This window comes from Silene latifolia, chromosome 1 (assembly GCF_048544455.1).
Source record: "Silene latifolia isolate original U9 population chromosome 1, ASM4854445v1, whole genome shotgun sequence".
In the NCBI taxonomy this organism is placed as follows: domain Eukaryota; kingdom Viridiplantae; phylum Streptophyta; class Magnoliopsida; order Caryophyllales; family Caryophyllaceae; genus Silene; species Silene latifolia.
In genome coordinates, this window is record NC_133526.1 from 14,742,471 (window position 1) to 14,755,317 (window position 12,847).

The window sequence follows — 12,847 nt, forward strand, 5'->3', positions numbered from 1 at the left end:
CATTTATATAAAAATACGTATTATTAAATTATATTTTGAGGCATAATTTATATAAGACTAAAAGTATACGTATTTTTGGTCGGATAATAATAATGTATTTTAAGCTACTAATATGTTATTAACGTTTTATTATTATGCGATTATTATTAACTTATGACCATACCTAGTTATTTAATTAGTCAAGTCTTGTCTGCTCAAATGCACCATTATTATTTTGAAAATAATTTTGGCTTGGAAGTTTCTATTTAAATAGTTTTTATTTAAAAATATATTTATTGTATCTTAAAATTCCGAAAATTATTCTTACAAATTATAAACCGAGTCTTATCGAAACGATTTACGAAATTGTATAAAATTGATCCAAGTGGCGCTTTACCCGTCTTCCGGGCGATGTTCTATAAACCCATGGGATCCAATTCATGTCACTGGTTCCTTCATCAAAACCTATTAACACACTAGCCTTCTCTCCTTAATTAAACCACACTTTTACACCCTTAATTTTTCTCTCCTATGTTCCGTAAAAACCAAGCCCATAATTCCCTATATTAATTACTCATTCACTTGCTCTTACTCCTTAATTAAAATAAAAATATCACTCTTAACCTTTTCTCTCCTTTTTCCCGTAAAAACTAAGCCATAGTAATCCCCATTAATTTATCATTAATTACTCTCATTCTTCTTTAACAATTCACTTCATTTCTATGTAAACAAGAATTAGATCAAAGAAACAAAAAGAAGACCAAATATTTTAAGCTTCCTTTTCATTCTCCATTCAAACCAAAAACCCACAAAAATGAATAACTCTAACCGTCACATGAGATTTTTGGGCTCAAAGTTCAGCTTAATTTGTTACTTTTCTCAATTTCAATCTTATCTAAGGTATTAATGCTATTTTATTTCAACTCTTAATTTTTCAGATTCTACTTCTTTATTTTTGGCATGAAAACTTACATACATGTTAGTTTTGAATTAGATCTTACCTTAAAAATAAATTATACTTTATAAAATTGGATTTATTTAAGTTGTTATTAAGTGGTGTGTTTGTGAATTGTTGTGTTAGATTTGTGTTGCCGTGACACACGGCTGCCGAGAAGGAGAATAGATGGACCGCGACAGAACCGATTTTCTGGAATAGTTTCAAGTCAGGCTTGGATCAAATTAGCAAAATCCCTTTTAAGGGTGGGTAAATTAACATTTTCTATTGTTGTATGTTAAAATTAACTATTGCATGTGGGTGATTTTATTTTATTGTTACATTATAAAAAAAATTGTCATAATTATTATGGGGTATAAATGAAATTTGATTTGGAGCTTTGAATGGTGAAAGACCGTAAGGTCTTTGGTCATCAAGGGGTTGATTTTTATAAAATTTAACTTGTTTTAATTTATTATATAATTAATTAATTTGTTACTTTTTATAAACAAGCTTACGACTTAGTAGTAGTTTTATTTTATGAGTCACCATTTGATAACAATTATTCTCACATAAATTTAAAAGGATTTGGGATAAAGACGATTGTGTTAGAATAATAAAAGGAATTACGGAAGGTTGCCATAATAACTTTTGGGCCATGTCTATAAATTGTTTTAACGCAAGTTTGGTTTAATTAAAATATAATTAATTTACGTCTCTTATTTTATATAACGATAATCCATTAATATCGTCCTTTCACATAATTATTTTAGGTGGCTCATATGTGGTTGAAGATAAAGAGTAATTTTGGGTTTTAGAAGCTTTCTCAAGTTTATTGCTTGTCTCTTTGCTAGCTTAAGGTAACATATTTCGAGTTACTCGACGAATAATCGTCACATTCCTTGCTTTTTGTTTGATTTTGTGATAGTTAATTGAATGAATTCTATTAGTAGTAAAAATTATGTTGATAGTAAAAATTATGTTTATATTTGGTAGTTGCACATGTTAGGATAGAATATAATATGATATAGTAATGAATAGGCTTAAAGTGAATTTTGTAGCAATAATTGCCATGTTTTGATGAATATGCCGAAAACTGAGCCTTGGTCCCTTTGACTGAATCGATGTCAGTCAAATGTGTGATTGGTCAGCCGCAATTTAACCCGTACCTGTCGCAGGACTGGGGTTGCGGGTAAAAATTCGGTTGGATGAAATTTTATATGAATTGGATAATCGGCCTTTTTCTTGTTTTAGGCCATTTATTATATCTGTATTTCACATGTGTAATTAGTTGATTTAAGTAGCTTCTTATATTGTAGAAACGGCCCTAGATTCCCCGAAGCCTTTAATTTGGTTAATATTGTTAGAATTGGAAATTGGTATTGAGGATTCTGTTGGTTTATCTGCTGAATAGACATTTATATATAGCCTTTCGCATGATAGAATATTAGAATTTATGTTGGTAAGTAGGACTTTTTGCCCTCTTATGGTTAAGTGGGTGTCTTAATTGACTTGTGTGGTGAGTCGTGTGTGGTGTGGGCTAAAGTATTCAAGCTGGGACTAGCTGGGACTAGGTCCTAGGTGAGTACTTCGGCCTTCATCATAGATAGGTCTTTATAGTCTTTGACGAGTATATGTTCACTGCTTGATAGCCTTTGTGTTCCTGACTAGTGGATGTTTATCCAAGTTGGGTCATGACCTCAGTTACTTATTTTGATAGTAAGAGGTCAGCTTAAGTACTAGCCAACCCTTCGGTGGTGTCCTTAGGGTACTCACTTCACTTTGTTTTAAAAAAAGTTGTGGGTCTTGGGTGCGGTGGTGTGTATCCGCATGTCTAGGTCTGCGCAGATTTTAGGCTAGGGTTGTGTTGTCTCTTGGCCATGTTTTATTAATATTAACCGCTGAGCCAAGATACCGGTTCGATTACCTTCCCTACCTCGTGGTATAGACTCGAGTTACAAAGTGACTATTGACCGTACTAAGAACTTATGCCTGTCTTTGATATATTGCCCTTTCTTGTATGGTTATTTTATGAACTGTAATAGGTGAGATGTAAGCCGGTTACAGTTGATAAAGTTTGGATTACTATTTGTTATATGATTCACATGATAGTTTAGTTTGGTCAGTTTAGGGGTCATTTATTAGAATACATGATAAGTAAATGGTTTATCAAATTGTTTACATGTTACATTACATAGTTACATTAATTTTGACGATTCGTGGCTGGGAGGACTCGAAGTTACTCCCCACTGAACTGTGGCTTTCGTGTTTGTATAAAATGCGATTGACAGGTCGTTGATGCTTTGTTGGGGTCACAGACGAGCTAGTGAGCAAGGAACCTTGGACCTAGTTTTGGCTATTCTATTAGTAAACCTTTTACCTTTTGGTTTTGTATATAATTTGAAGGGACATATGTCTCCCTTTTCTATTTTTGGTTTGTATCATTCTATTTTCTTATTTAGCTATGGCATGTAAAGTAGTTCGTTAGCATTGCAGGTTTTGGCACCCGCCTCTTGGGAATGTTGAAAATGTTGTGATTGGTTTAGAAAATTTTTTGAAATTACAGGTTTTTGGCTAGTTGAACCAATTACAAACATATCCTACCAGTTTTTCTGTAGAATTTACGTATTTAATTAAGGCTAGATTTAAGGGTGTCACAAACAAACTTGAGATCGCTATCTCGTTGAGGAGTGTCTCTAAACGCCTCACCCTTTTCTCCAATGCCTTCCACCTCTTCTCGGCATTGTGACGAGTGACCATGTTCTGTGTACTCTGCCATGGAAGCCCTTCGAACTACCCTCGGGCCGCGGTTCACCTCTGCTCCTGGCTCGTTGTTGCACGGTAATGGCTCAGCCTGGTTGCGCACGCTGAGTCGCCCCATAATGGGTAGTGTCCCATCATCGTAAACATCAAAGACCGGAGGTAAATCGGGATTAAAAATTCTCCCCTTTGGATCGTCTTGAACTGAGGTCATCAAGAGCCTTGGCTCTGATACCAAATGATGTGAAATAAAATGCGGAAGCGGATTTGTTTTGTTGAAACAGTCGGAGTGACTGTTCATTTTATGAACTTGAGGTTCCATTATCGTAAAATACGCAAATAAAGAGTAACAAGGATAAGCAGACACCGAATTACACCGATAATTCGATGAAAGAGATTGGCTAACCAACACCAATTGGTTCCAATCGAGCGATAGATAGGAAACGCGTCCTAATTTATCACTAGTTTTGGATTATCGCGACAATCCGATGAAATTTGTTTAACACAAACAAAAGTCAATTTTCTTTATCAAAATTCTTGTCTCTTACCAATACAAATGACAGCCCTTAAATAGTTGAAATGGGCAAGACAATTCTAACGCCTAAATGCTACTAAATGCTAATTGTAACGGCTCAATTAAAACAATGATGACCCATATTAAAGACCCATAATGACTCCTTAAATCTAGTATACTAATGGTCTTCTAAGAGCAAATAATAAGTATGAATTTAAATGGTATCAACCCAATAATTTAAACGTGCTAATTAACTACCAATTTAATGACCGACCCGTCTCATATTCGTATCAGGTATCAACCCAATAATTTAAACGTGCTAATTAACTACCAATTTAATGACCGACCCGTCTCATATTCGTATCACTAGTCATGCCGCTCATGCGTTTGTGGATGCCTTTAGGCATGAAGTGTGAGTTTTCAGAACTATAATGGCTATGCCGCCCAGGTGCCCATGACTTCCATTGCAAGACAATCACATACAACAGAGCCTTGTGTTAGGCTACTTTATAAGATGACTGCTCAATGGACTAACAGCTTTTTTTTAATAAAATGCCCCATAAGGCCTATGCAAACTCAAAATTGTACTTCTTTTGCCTTAATTGATTGTTTACATTTGATTAAAATATAATTTGTTAAGTTGGACGGAGTACAAAGTTAGGAATAAAACGGTTAAACAGGTAGTTGGTCTTGCACTGGTAAGTGCGTGATAATTGAATTAATCAACCACTAAGGAGGTTTAACATGATCAATATATATTTAAGAGTATTGTTATGGCCTTGTAAGATAAGATTACAGATAAGGGAAACATTATATTACAAAGAATATATATTTAAGAGAAAAACTTACAAGAGATGTTTTAAGGAGATATATTACTTGAGACTTAGCTTGGTTATGACCAGTACTAAACCCCTCTATTTATAATACAAGATAGAACAAATATTACAAACATCAAATACATATTTCAATCACATCCCACAATATAAAAGATAATTTTATTTAGCTATATTTAGACTAAAATTCACATGTCAAAACACGACCCAACCAGTAAACCCGACCCGACCCAGGTTTTTAGGGTCAAAGAACCTTAAACTTGACATGCAACCCGAAATGACTTGAATGAAATGACCCGCTAAGGGTCTAAACCAAACCAAACCCAACCCGTTCGACCTAATGGGTTAAAAGATAAATCAAGAATATTATTAAATATTTATATATTTATATTTTATTTGAAATAATATATAGAAAATAATTAATTCAATATTTTAAATGACAAATTAATTTAAAAATCAATTTTATATAATTTTTATCACATTTTAATAATAAAACAATTTTTAAAAATAATTTCATATTTATAAACCTCGTAATATAAGTACGATAGTAAATTAGTAATGAGTATAATTTTTTAATTAATATTAAATATAATTTACTTTTAGAAAGTACGTGTTTCTGCTGAAAATGGTAAAATAAAAGACGTAATAAGCTTTTTTTTTTACCCAGTATTCAACCTGACCCAACCCGACCCGTTTGACACGTCTACTAAGTACCCATAACAGTGTATGTAAGAGCTTCACATTATGCCTGATTAGTGTGATCGTCAATATTGATCTTCTTCTCCATATTCCCCAAGATAAGCTTCCCACAATCGTAATCACCTTTGTTAACCATCACCTTCGCTAAGAAGGATGCCAAAACACGTTCTCTTAATAAGCTCATCAATTTTCCGCAACTTTGTTGTATATTTCCAACAATAAAAGCCGTAGTAGTTAATCCGATAACTCTCCATTTTCTCTCCTGTGCATATTTGCTTAATGCATCCTTGATTAGTACATACTCGTCTTTTAATTGCGACTTATTTGTTTGGATACGACCTTGTAACATTGCTCGACCGATGTGTTTAGCAAGGATGATTGCATCTTCCAAGGACGAGCAACCTCCTTGACCAAGGTCGGGTGTCATTGGATGAAATGCGTCACCAACGACACAAACATTGTCTTTGCTTATATTTCCCCAAAATAGTTCCCATGGTGGTCTTAAGCTTAATGGCGAAAACAGGATATCTTCATCTTTAGTTTTCTCTATGATTTCGAGTATCTTTGGAGGAACGCGTTTGAGATTACTTAGCACGAACTGCTTCATCATTGCTTGATTGCCTTTCAGTCCTTTCTCTGCCATGTCAAGTAAGGGCAATAATAATTAGGAAAGCAAGAAATGTGAATTTTTAAAGAATGTATTTCTTAAAATCAGTTATTCAAAAAAGGGCGGGCACTAGCAGTGGCAAAACTTTCGTGTTGTAAAAGTACTGGCACTACCACTTGAGGCAAAGTCATTGAGCTAGTCAACGATTTACCCAAAGAAATATATTAGGATATTAAATATTCATTGGACCTCAATAATAATCTAAGCGTTTTAGTTGAGATGGTTCATCTATTATGATATCAGAGTTAATGTGACCAAAAAGTCGCGGGGTCGAATCTCACTACCGTTAACACTAAAGTGGAATATTAGCACGAGGTTTGGTTTGGGGCCGGAGGCATGCAGTTGCTATTAGTATGAGGGCGTGTGTTAGAGTATAAAACCGATCTTAGGACTCCAACCATCAACTTAAGCTAAGCTTTTGGTTGATATGGTATTAGAGTCCGGTTAACCAAGAGGTCAGGGATTCAAATCCTGAGAGCCCCAAATATCTTACCAGTGAGTTTCAGCACATGGTATGGAGAAACATGTGCACTATCCTATTCAAGACCAATGGGCATTTAGCACATGGTATGGAGGAAATTGTGCACTATCCATTCGTTAAGTCCAACGGGCATTTGAGTAAGGGGTACTGTATTAGGATATTAAATATTAATTGGACCTTAACCATACCGTTGGGGTTTTAGCTAAAATGGTTCATTCAACAAAATGCTGAGTAATTTGGCGAGTTTAGTTAAAAGATGGAAAAGAAAAAGACAAGGTTACGTGGAACCATAATTGTCCTTTGGTGTAATTAGCATGATGCACACATAAACTTCAGTTAAATAATCATCACTTCAAATAAACAAACCTTGATCAGATGATGGCCATATATAAAACCAGTATACACTTGTGTCACCGCAAGGAACGATTCCGAATCGAACACCATTGCCTATGCATTGTAGAAATACAGACTCAAGCTTATGAACTCCGGTAAAATGCGCAAATCCCCTTATAGACCACCTTCCGTCAAAACGAGGCTTCTTAAATTTTAGCGATCTTGCTACGACCGAATTTACTCCATCTGCACCGATTAACACCTATTCCGACAAAAAATAAGCTTGAGTCTGTATAAACAACTCTAATGCTAACATTAATGTTAATATACCTTGGTTGTAAGGGTAGAGCCATTGGCAAGGTGCAACATTTTGAAATAGCCCATATCTTCAATATAATCGACCTTTGTCGAAAACATTATATAATCTTTGGGAAGTTCTTTTGCAATGGCTTCTAAAATGGCTTTCCTCTCCACAAAGCGTGCTTCATAGGAACCACTACTTTCATAAAAATGACCAAAAAATCATTATAAGTAGACAACTCAATCTCGCAATAAGACGGAAAATCGAGCGTTAAAATTGTCCAACAACAAGTAAAAGAGATGTACTTACTTTCTTCTTTTACTGTTCAGTGAAGTCCTTGAAATTTGGCGCCCTGTGTTTGTAGACAGCCAAACCATCCTACAATTATGCAACTCAAGTTAATAAATCTCAAAATCTCGTATACACTAAAAGAATAGGAAAAACTTCAAGTTTTCCCACCTAAATTACATTTTCTAATTTGATAAAATCTCTTATTTAATTTCCTATTTTGATATAATCCCTTATTTAAAATTTGTCTCTAAGATTTTTGTGATAAAAAATTTGTTCTTTCTATGCTAAATCGTACCTAAAAAATATGTTAATAAAAAATTTATAAACAATTCATTAATTTTGTTTAAAAATATACACATTTCATGACATTACTCAATTTTTTGGATTAGTTTTATAGTTAATTTTTTTTTTAAATAAAATAAATACCGTGCATTCATTGCGCGGGATCTAAACTAGTACTTGTATATACTTACACATTTAATCTAACCACAACTTTCGACACAAACAATATGATGCTGACGGAGTTAATCAAAGGAGTTAGCTTAATAATCAGCGTGATAATTTATTTATTTTTGGTGTAAAGGTAGTTAGTAGTTACAATGGCGAAATGAGTACCACAACTCATAACTTTACCAGCTAAGGTATCTGACAGACATCTGCAGCGAGACAACTTATAAAAGGTCTAACCGACACTCAACAACTATATTGTAAGGAATGTTAGTTGCGATGAAAGTACTCACTCGAGAATTTGGGTGTGATGTTGACGGAGAGAATCGGCAACACCAAGAGCATCCAAAGCAATCCAAGCATTGTTCCACATGGCCAGAGCAAAGCCAGAGCATCTCAGACTATCCGAGGTTTCCAACACCAAACTCTTCAATCCCATTCGATGTAGAGCGAGTGCCGTTGCTAGTCCCCCTATTCCCCCTCCTACTATCACTATTTCTTCCATTTTTTATTAATGCAATCAACTAAGTTATGATTTTAACTATGTTTTGATTCCATTTATATACTAAAAATCTTTTAATCTTTCATCAGTTTAGTTTGGCATATTAAGTTACATGTCGCATCATGCTACCATTAAAAGTTAAAACATAGAAAAATCAGTACTAAAGCGAGTAGTAAAAGAGAGTTAAAAAGACAATGTTTATGAAATACTCATTTCTACAATTTATCATTTTATTAGAGCCTCTTTTTTAAGGACTCTAAAAACTCGTTTCAGCTCTCTTGGACTCTAAAAACTCGTTTCCGCTGTATTGCCGATTGGCGAACATGTATAACGCTCACGGGCGGGATATATCTTAGTACTATACACTTCAAAAAAAAATTGTCCTAATTGATTCTTAAAGTTATTGATCTTGCTTTGTTTATTTTACACTGCGTACCAATTATCAGTAGGCAGTAGCCTTATGTGACGATCCGCACACTTGAACCCTTAGATTTATTTTATGCTTATGTAATTTCATTTCCCTTGTACATTTGTAGTAAGTATTTTCTTAGTAGTTTTAGAATAGGTTTCCATAAATAGGTATATCGCTATTCTGAACTAAACTTGTAAATTCAATGTCTCCTGCTACCAGGATGTAATAATCAAATTTCCCTCTTTAGGGAGTACTAGTGAATGAAAATCTACTTCCTACCTTGTGCCTTCGTATTGCTTGTTGTTGCTTTGTTGTGAACGACTCTTTGCCTTAACTTTACTAACAAGCCGTGTTTGTGGGATCGACACTAGGATCCCGACTCACACCCCGAGACCCGAGTATCGTGCTAGTGGGCGATCCCTCACTAGTACGAAGATCTTTGTCGCTTGCATCTTGCCTTGAGACGGGCAAGGGTGCGCGCCACGGTCCGGGAAAAGTAGCGGACCGTGACATTTGGTATCAGAGCCCGGTCTTCGGACGGGCGTCCGCGAGCCGCATTTGTTTATCGAGATCGAGAAAATGGGCGAAACAATCGAGGACCGAGTGGATGCCTTAGAAGACGCAATCGACGTCAAGCTTCCCAAACTCGAGGACATCGTTATGGGGATGGCTGCGAGCCTCGAGGAGTTGCAAAAGACGGTTTGTGACCTTGAGATGAAGGTAGACGGGATGGATACCCGCATCCAAGCGATCGGTGGTGCGATCCCCGACGATCGGGAGGAAGAGATCAATCATCTGCATCGGAAGGTTGAGATGTTAGAGAACACGTGTGCCACGCTCGTGAAAGCGGTGGCCAATGACGGGAAATCTGTGGGGAGCCATAAAGTGAAGGCCCCTCCACCTCGTGCCTACGATGGGGCGAGGGATTCGAAAGCGGTGGATAACTTTATCTTCGATATGGAGCAATACTTCCGAGTAAGTGGGCTCGACGAAGACGCGGAAGTTGTCACGGCAAGCATGTATCTAGTCGACGATGCCAAGATGTGGTGGAGGGCTAGGTACAAGGAAATCGATGCGGGCACGATTACGGTGGCATCGTGGGCCGACTTCAAGAGGATCTTGAAGGATCACTTCTACCCCGAGAACACGGAGTTTGTTGCTCGGAAGAAGTTGAAGGAAATCAAGCACACCAAATCAATCCGAGAATATGTGAGGGAATTCTCATCGTGCATGCTCGAGATTAGCGAAATGTCCGAGACGGATAGGACATTCGAATTCATTGACGGGTTGAAGAGGTGGGCACAACAGGAGGTCATGAGGCAGAATCCCAAAACTCTGTCTTCGGCCATATCACCGCGGAACGCCCGCTCGACTTTCACGGGAGCGAGAGGCACCAAGAGTGGTGGCACCAACGGGAATACGGTGCCTCACGAGTGGGTACAATGGACAAAGGCCACAAAACAGCGCCATTTCGGTTGGGAACAGTCGGTTCCGCTCGCAAGGAAGTCAAGCCCAATCGGCGAGCACTACAAACTCGCCCTCAAGCTCGTCTTCGAAGGTTGGAAACTCTACTGCTTCCACAACGAAGAGACCGTTCGCGTGTTTTGTGTGCAAGGGTCCTCACAAGATGGCCGATTGTCCGAACCAAGCGGAGTTCAATGCTATGCTCAAGAAGATGCCGAAGGGGGCTCAAGAACGTCTTGATGGGGCGTTGGCCGACTATCACCAAGAGTGTAACGAAGACTCGAGTGATGGTGAAGACCAACCACGGATGGGCTCACTTCAAAGGATCAGCGCGATGGGGAAGTACGAAGCTTCCTCCGCCAAGAAATCCGACGGGCTCATGTACGTGGACATGATGGTGAATGGGAAGCACGCACGAGCTTTGATCGACTCGGGTGCCTCCCACAACTTTGTTACGAAAGAAGAAGCGATCGGTTGGGGCTAGTTCGGGGATGCTAACAGCTGCCTGAAGCCGGTCAATGGGAAAATGAGACGCGTCCAAGGAGTGGCTAAGAAGGTCGCGGTCCAAGTGGGTGAGTGGGAAGGGGAGCTCGACTTCACCACTCCGCTGGATGACTTCAAGTTAGTACTCGGGATGCAGTTCTTTCAGAAAGCGTTGGTAGTATTGAAACCCAGTGACGGATCGATGCTACTAATGGGGTCTATCGTAGTGAATACGGTAGACAGCGACGAAGACAAGGGGCAGCATCGAATTTCGGCTATGAGGGTGATACCGACGCCGAAACAAGGGATGCGACCTTGGAGAATGCCTAAAGGTTCGGTGGAGCCAAGGGCGAACAAGACCCAGACTAACTACGATGCTAAGTGGCCTGGGGGACGAAAGAAGAGTCTACCCCCTCACCGAGGAGTAGACAATGAGGGCCGAGATGCCCAAAGAAGTAGGCCTCGTACCATCAGGGGGCCGCGTCGATGTGCTGAATCGACGTCCTGGTTTGCGGGTCAGTCGACCCAAGAGATAAGGCCTCGTACCATCAAGGGGTCGCGTCGATGTGCTGAATCGACGTCCTGGTTTGCGGGTCAGTCGACCCAAGAGAAAAGGCCTCGTACCATCAGGGGGCCGCGCCGAAATGCTGATTCGGCGTCCTGGAGATCTCAAATTCCCTTGAATGCAGGTGTAGAAGTGACGAGAGACAAGGTGAAGGTCCGCTGGAGCCAGTACTTGGAGGAATCCCGAGAGAGGACTTTTCAAGCAGCGGCAAAGTGGACTTTCCCGAGAGACAAGGAGCACGTGGTGGACTTGGAGAACATGATGTTCGGCAGCTTCTATGTCAAGGAACTCCAGCCTATCCTTGAGGGGACGAAGAGGCCAGTCATTGTTTGGGACGAAGCGCACATTCAAGCCGAGTTGTACAAGCCAATCCCCAACACTGCATGGACAGTCAGAGCTCACCGAGGATGTCTCACCGAAGCACCATTCAAGATTTTTTGTGTTGCCGAGGGCGGCAACAGATTAGGTGGGGGAGAGTGTGACGATCCGCACACTTGAACCCTTAGATTTATTTTATGCTTATGTAATTTCATTTCCCTTGTACATTTGTAGTAAGTATTTTCTTAGTAGTTTTAGAATAGGTTTCCATAAATAGGTATATCGCTATTCTGAACTAAACTTGTAAATTCAATGTCTCCTGCTACCAGGATGTAATAATCAAATTTCCCTCTTTAGGGAGTACTAGTGAATGAAAATCTACTTCCTACCTTGTGCCTTCGTATTGCTTGTTGTTGCTTTGTTGTGAACGACTCTTTGCCTTCACTTTACTAACAAGCCGTGTTTGTGGGATCGACACTAGGATCCCGACTCACACCCCGAGACCCGAGTATCGTGCTAGTGGGCGATCCCTCACTAGTACGAAGATCTTTGTCGCTTGCATCTTGCCTTGAGACGGGCAAGGGTGAGCGCCACGGTCCGGCAAAAGTAGCGGACCGTGACACCTTATTACCTAGCAATTCTTAGCACAATAATGCTTTCCTCATTCCCCTTCTATGGTGTGGAGATTTTATACTTGCTTTGTTTGAGAGATCCACATCTTGTTCTTGGTGATTGATCTTGACGAGGGATTAAGAAGCAAAATCATGATATCCGCTCGTTAAAATTGATAAGAAAAAGAGAATCATCTATCTATACTCATCAAGGAGATTCATCAAGGAAATTGCGGGATTTAGTGGAGAAGTA

General features: G+C 38.7%; 1 protein-coding gene and 1 long non-coding RNA gene across 2 annotated transcripts; one reads left to right on the top strand and one right to left on the bottom strand.

The window, feature by feature from the left end:
- Positions 1–449: 449 nt before the first annotated feature.
- Positions 450–1,801, top strand: LOC141651936 (uncharacterized). The gene is made up of 3 exons (XR_012546911.1): positions 450–879; positions 1,061–1,179; positions 1,687–1,801. It is a non-coding gene; the product is annotated as an uncharacterized LOC141651936 (long non-coding RNA).
- A 3,410-nt stretch (positions 1,802–5,211) lies between these two features.
- LOC141599656 (monooxygenase 2-like) lies at positions 5,212–8,742 on the bottom strand. Its single transcript, XM_074419744.1, has 6 exons — positions 8,533–8,742; positions 7,811–7,879; positions 7,531–7,696; positions 7,234–7,462; positions 5,462–6,355; positions 5,212–5,357 (listed from the first exon to the last, which is right to left on the bottom strand). Exons 1-5 carry the CDS (start codon positions 8,676–8,678, stop codon positions 5,763–5,765), a joined length of 1,203 nt encoding a protein of 400 aa, XP_074275845.1. The 5' UTR covers positions 8,679–8,742; the 3' UTR covers positions 5,212–5,357; positions 5,462–5,762.
- Positions 8,743–12,847: the final 4,105 nt, after the last annotated feature.

Coding starts and splice junctions, on each gene's coding strand:
- LOC141599656 (XM_074419744.1), bottom strand. CDS start 8,678: ATGGGATTGAAGAGTTTGGTGTTGGAAACCTCGGATAGTCTGAGATGC. Junction 7,880..8,532: donor CATCACACCCAAATTCTCGA/GTGAGTACTTTC, acceptor GCATAATTGTAG/GATGGTTTGGCTGTCTACAA. Junction 6,356..7,233: donor ATGGCCATCATCTGATCAAG/GTTTGTTTATTT, acceptor TTGACATGGCAG/AGAAAGGACTGAAAGGCAAT.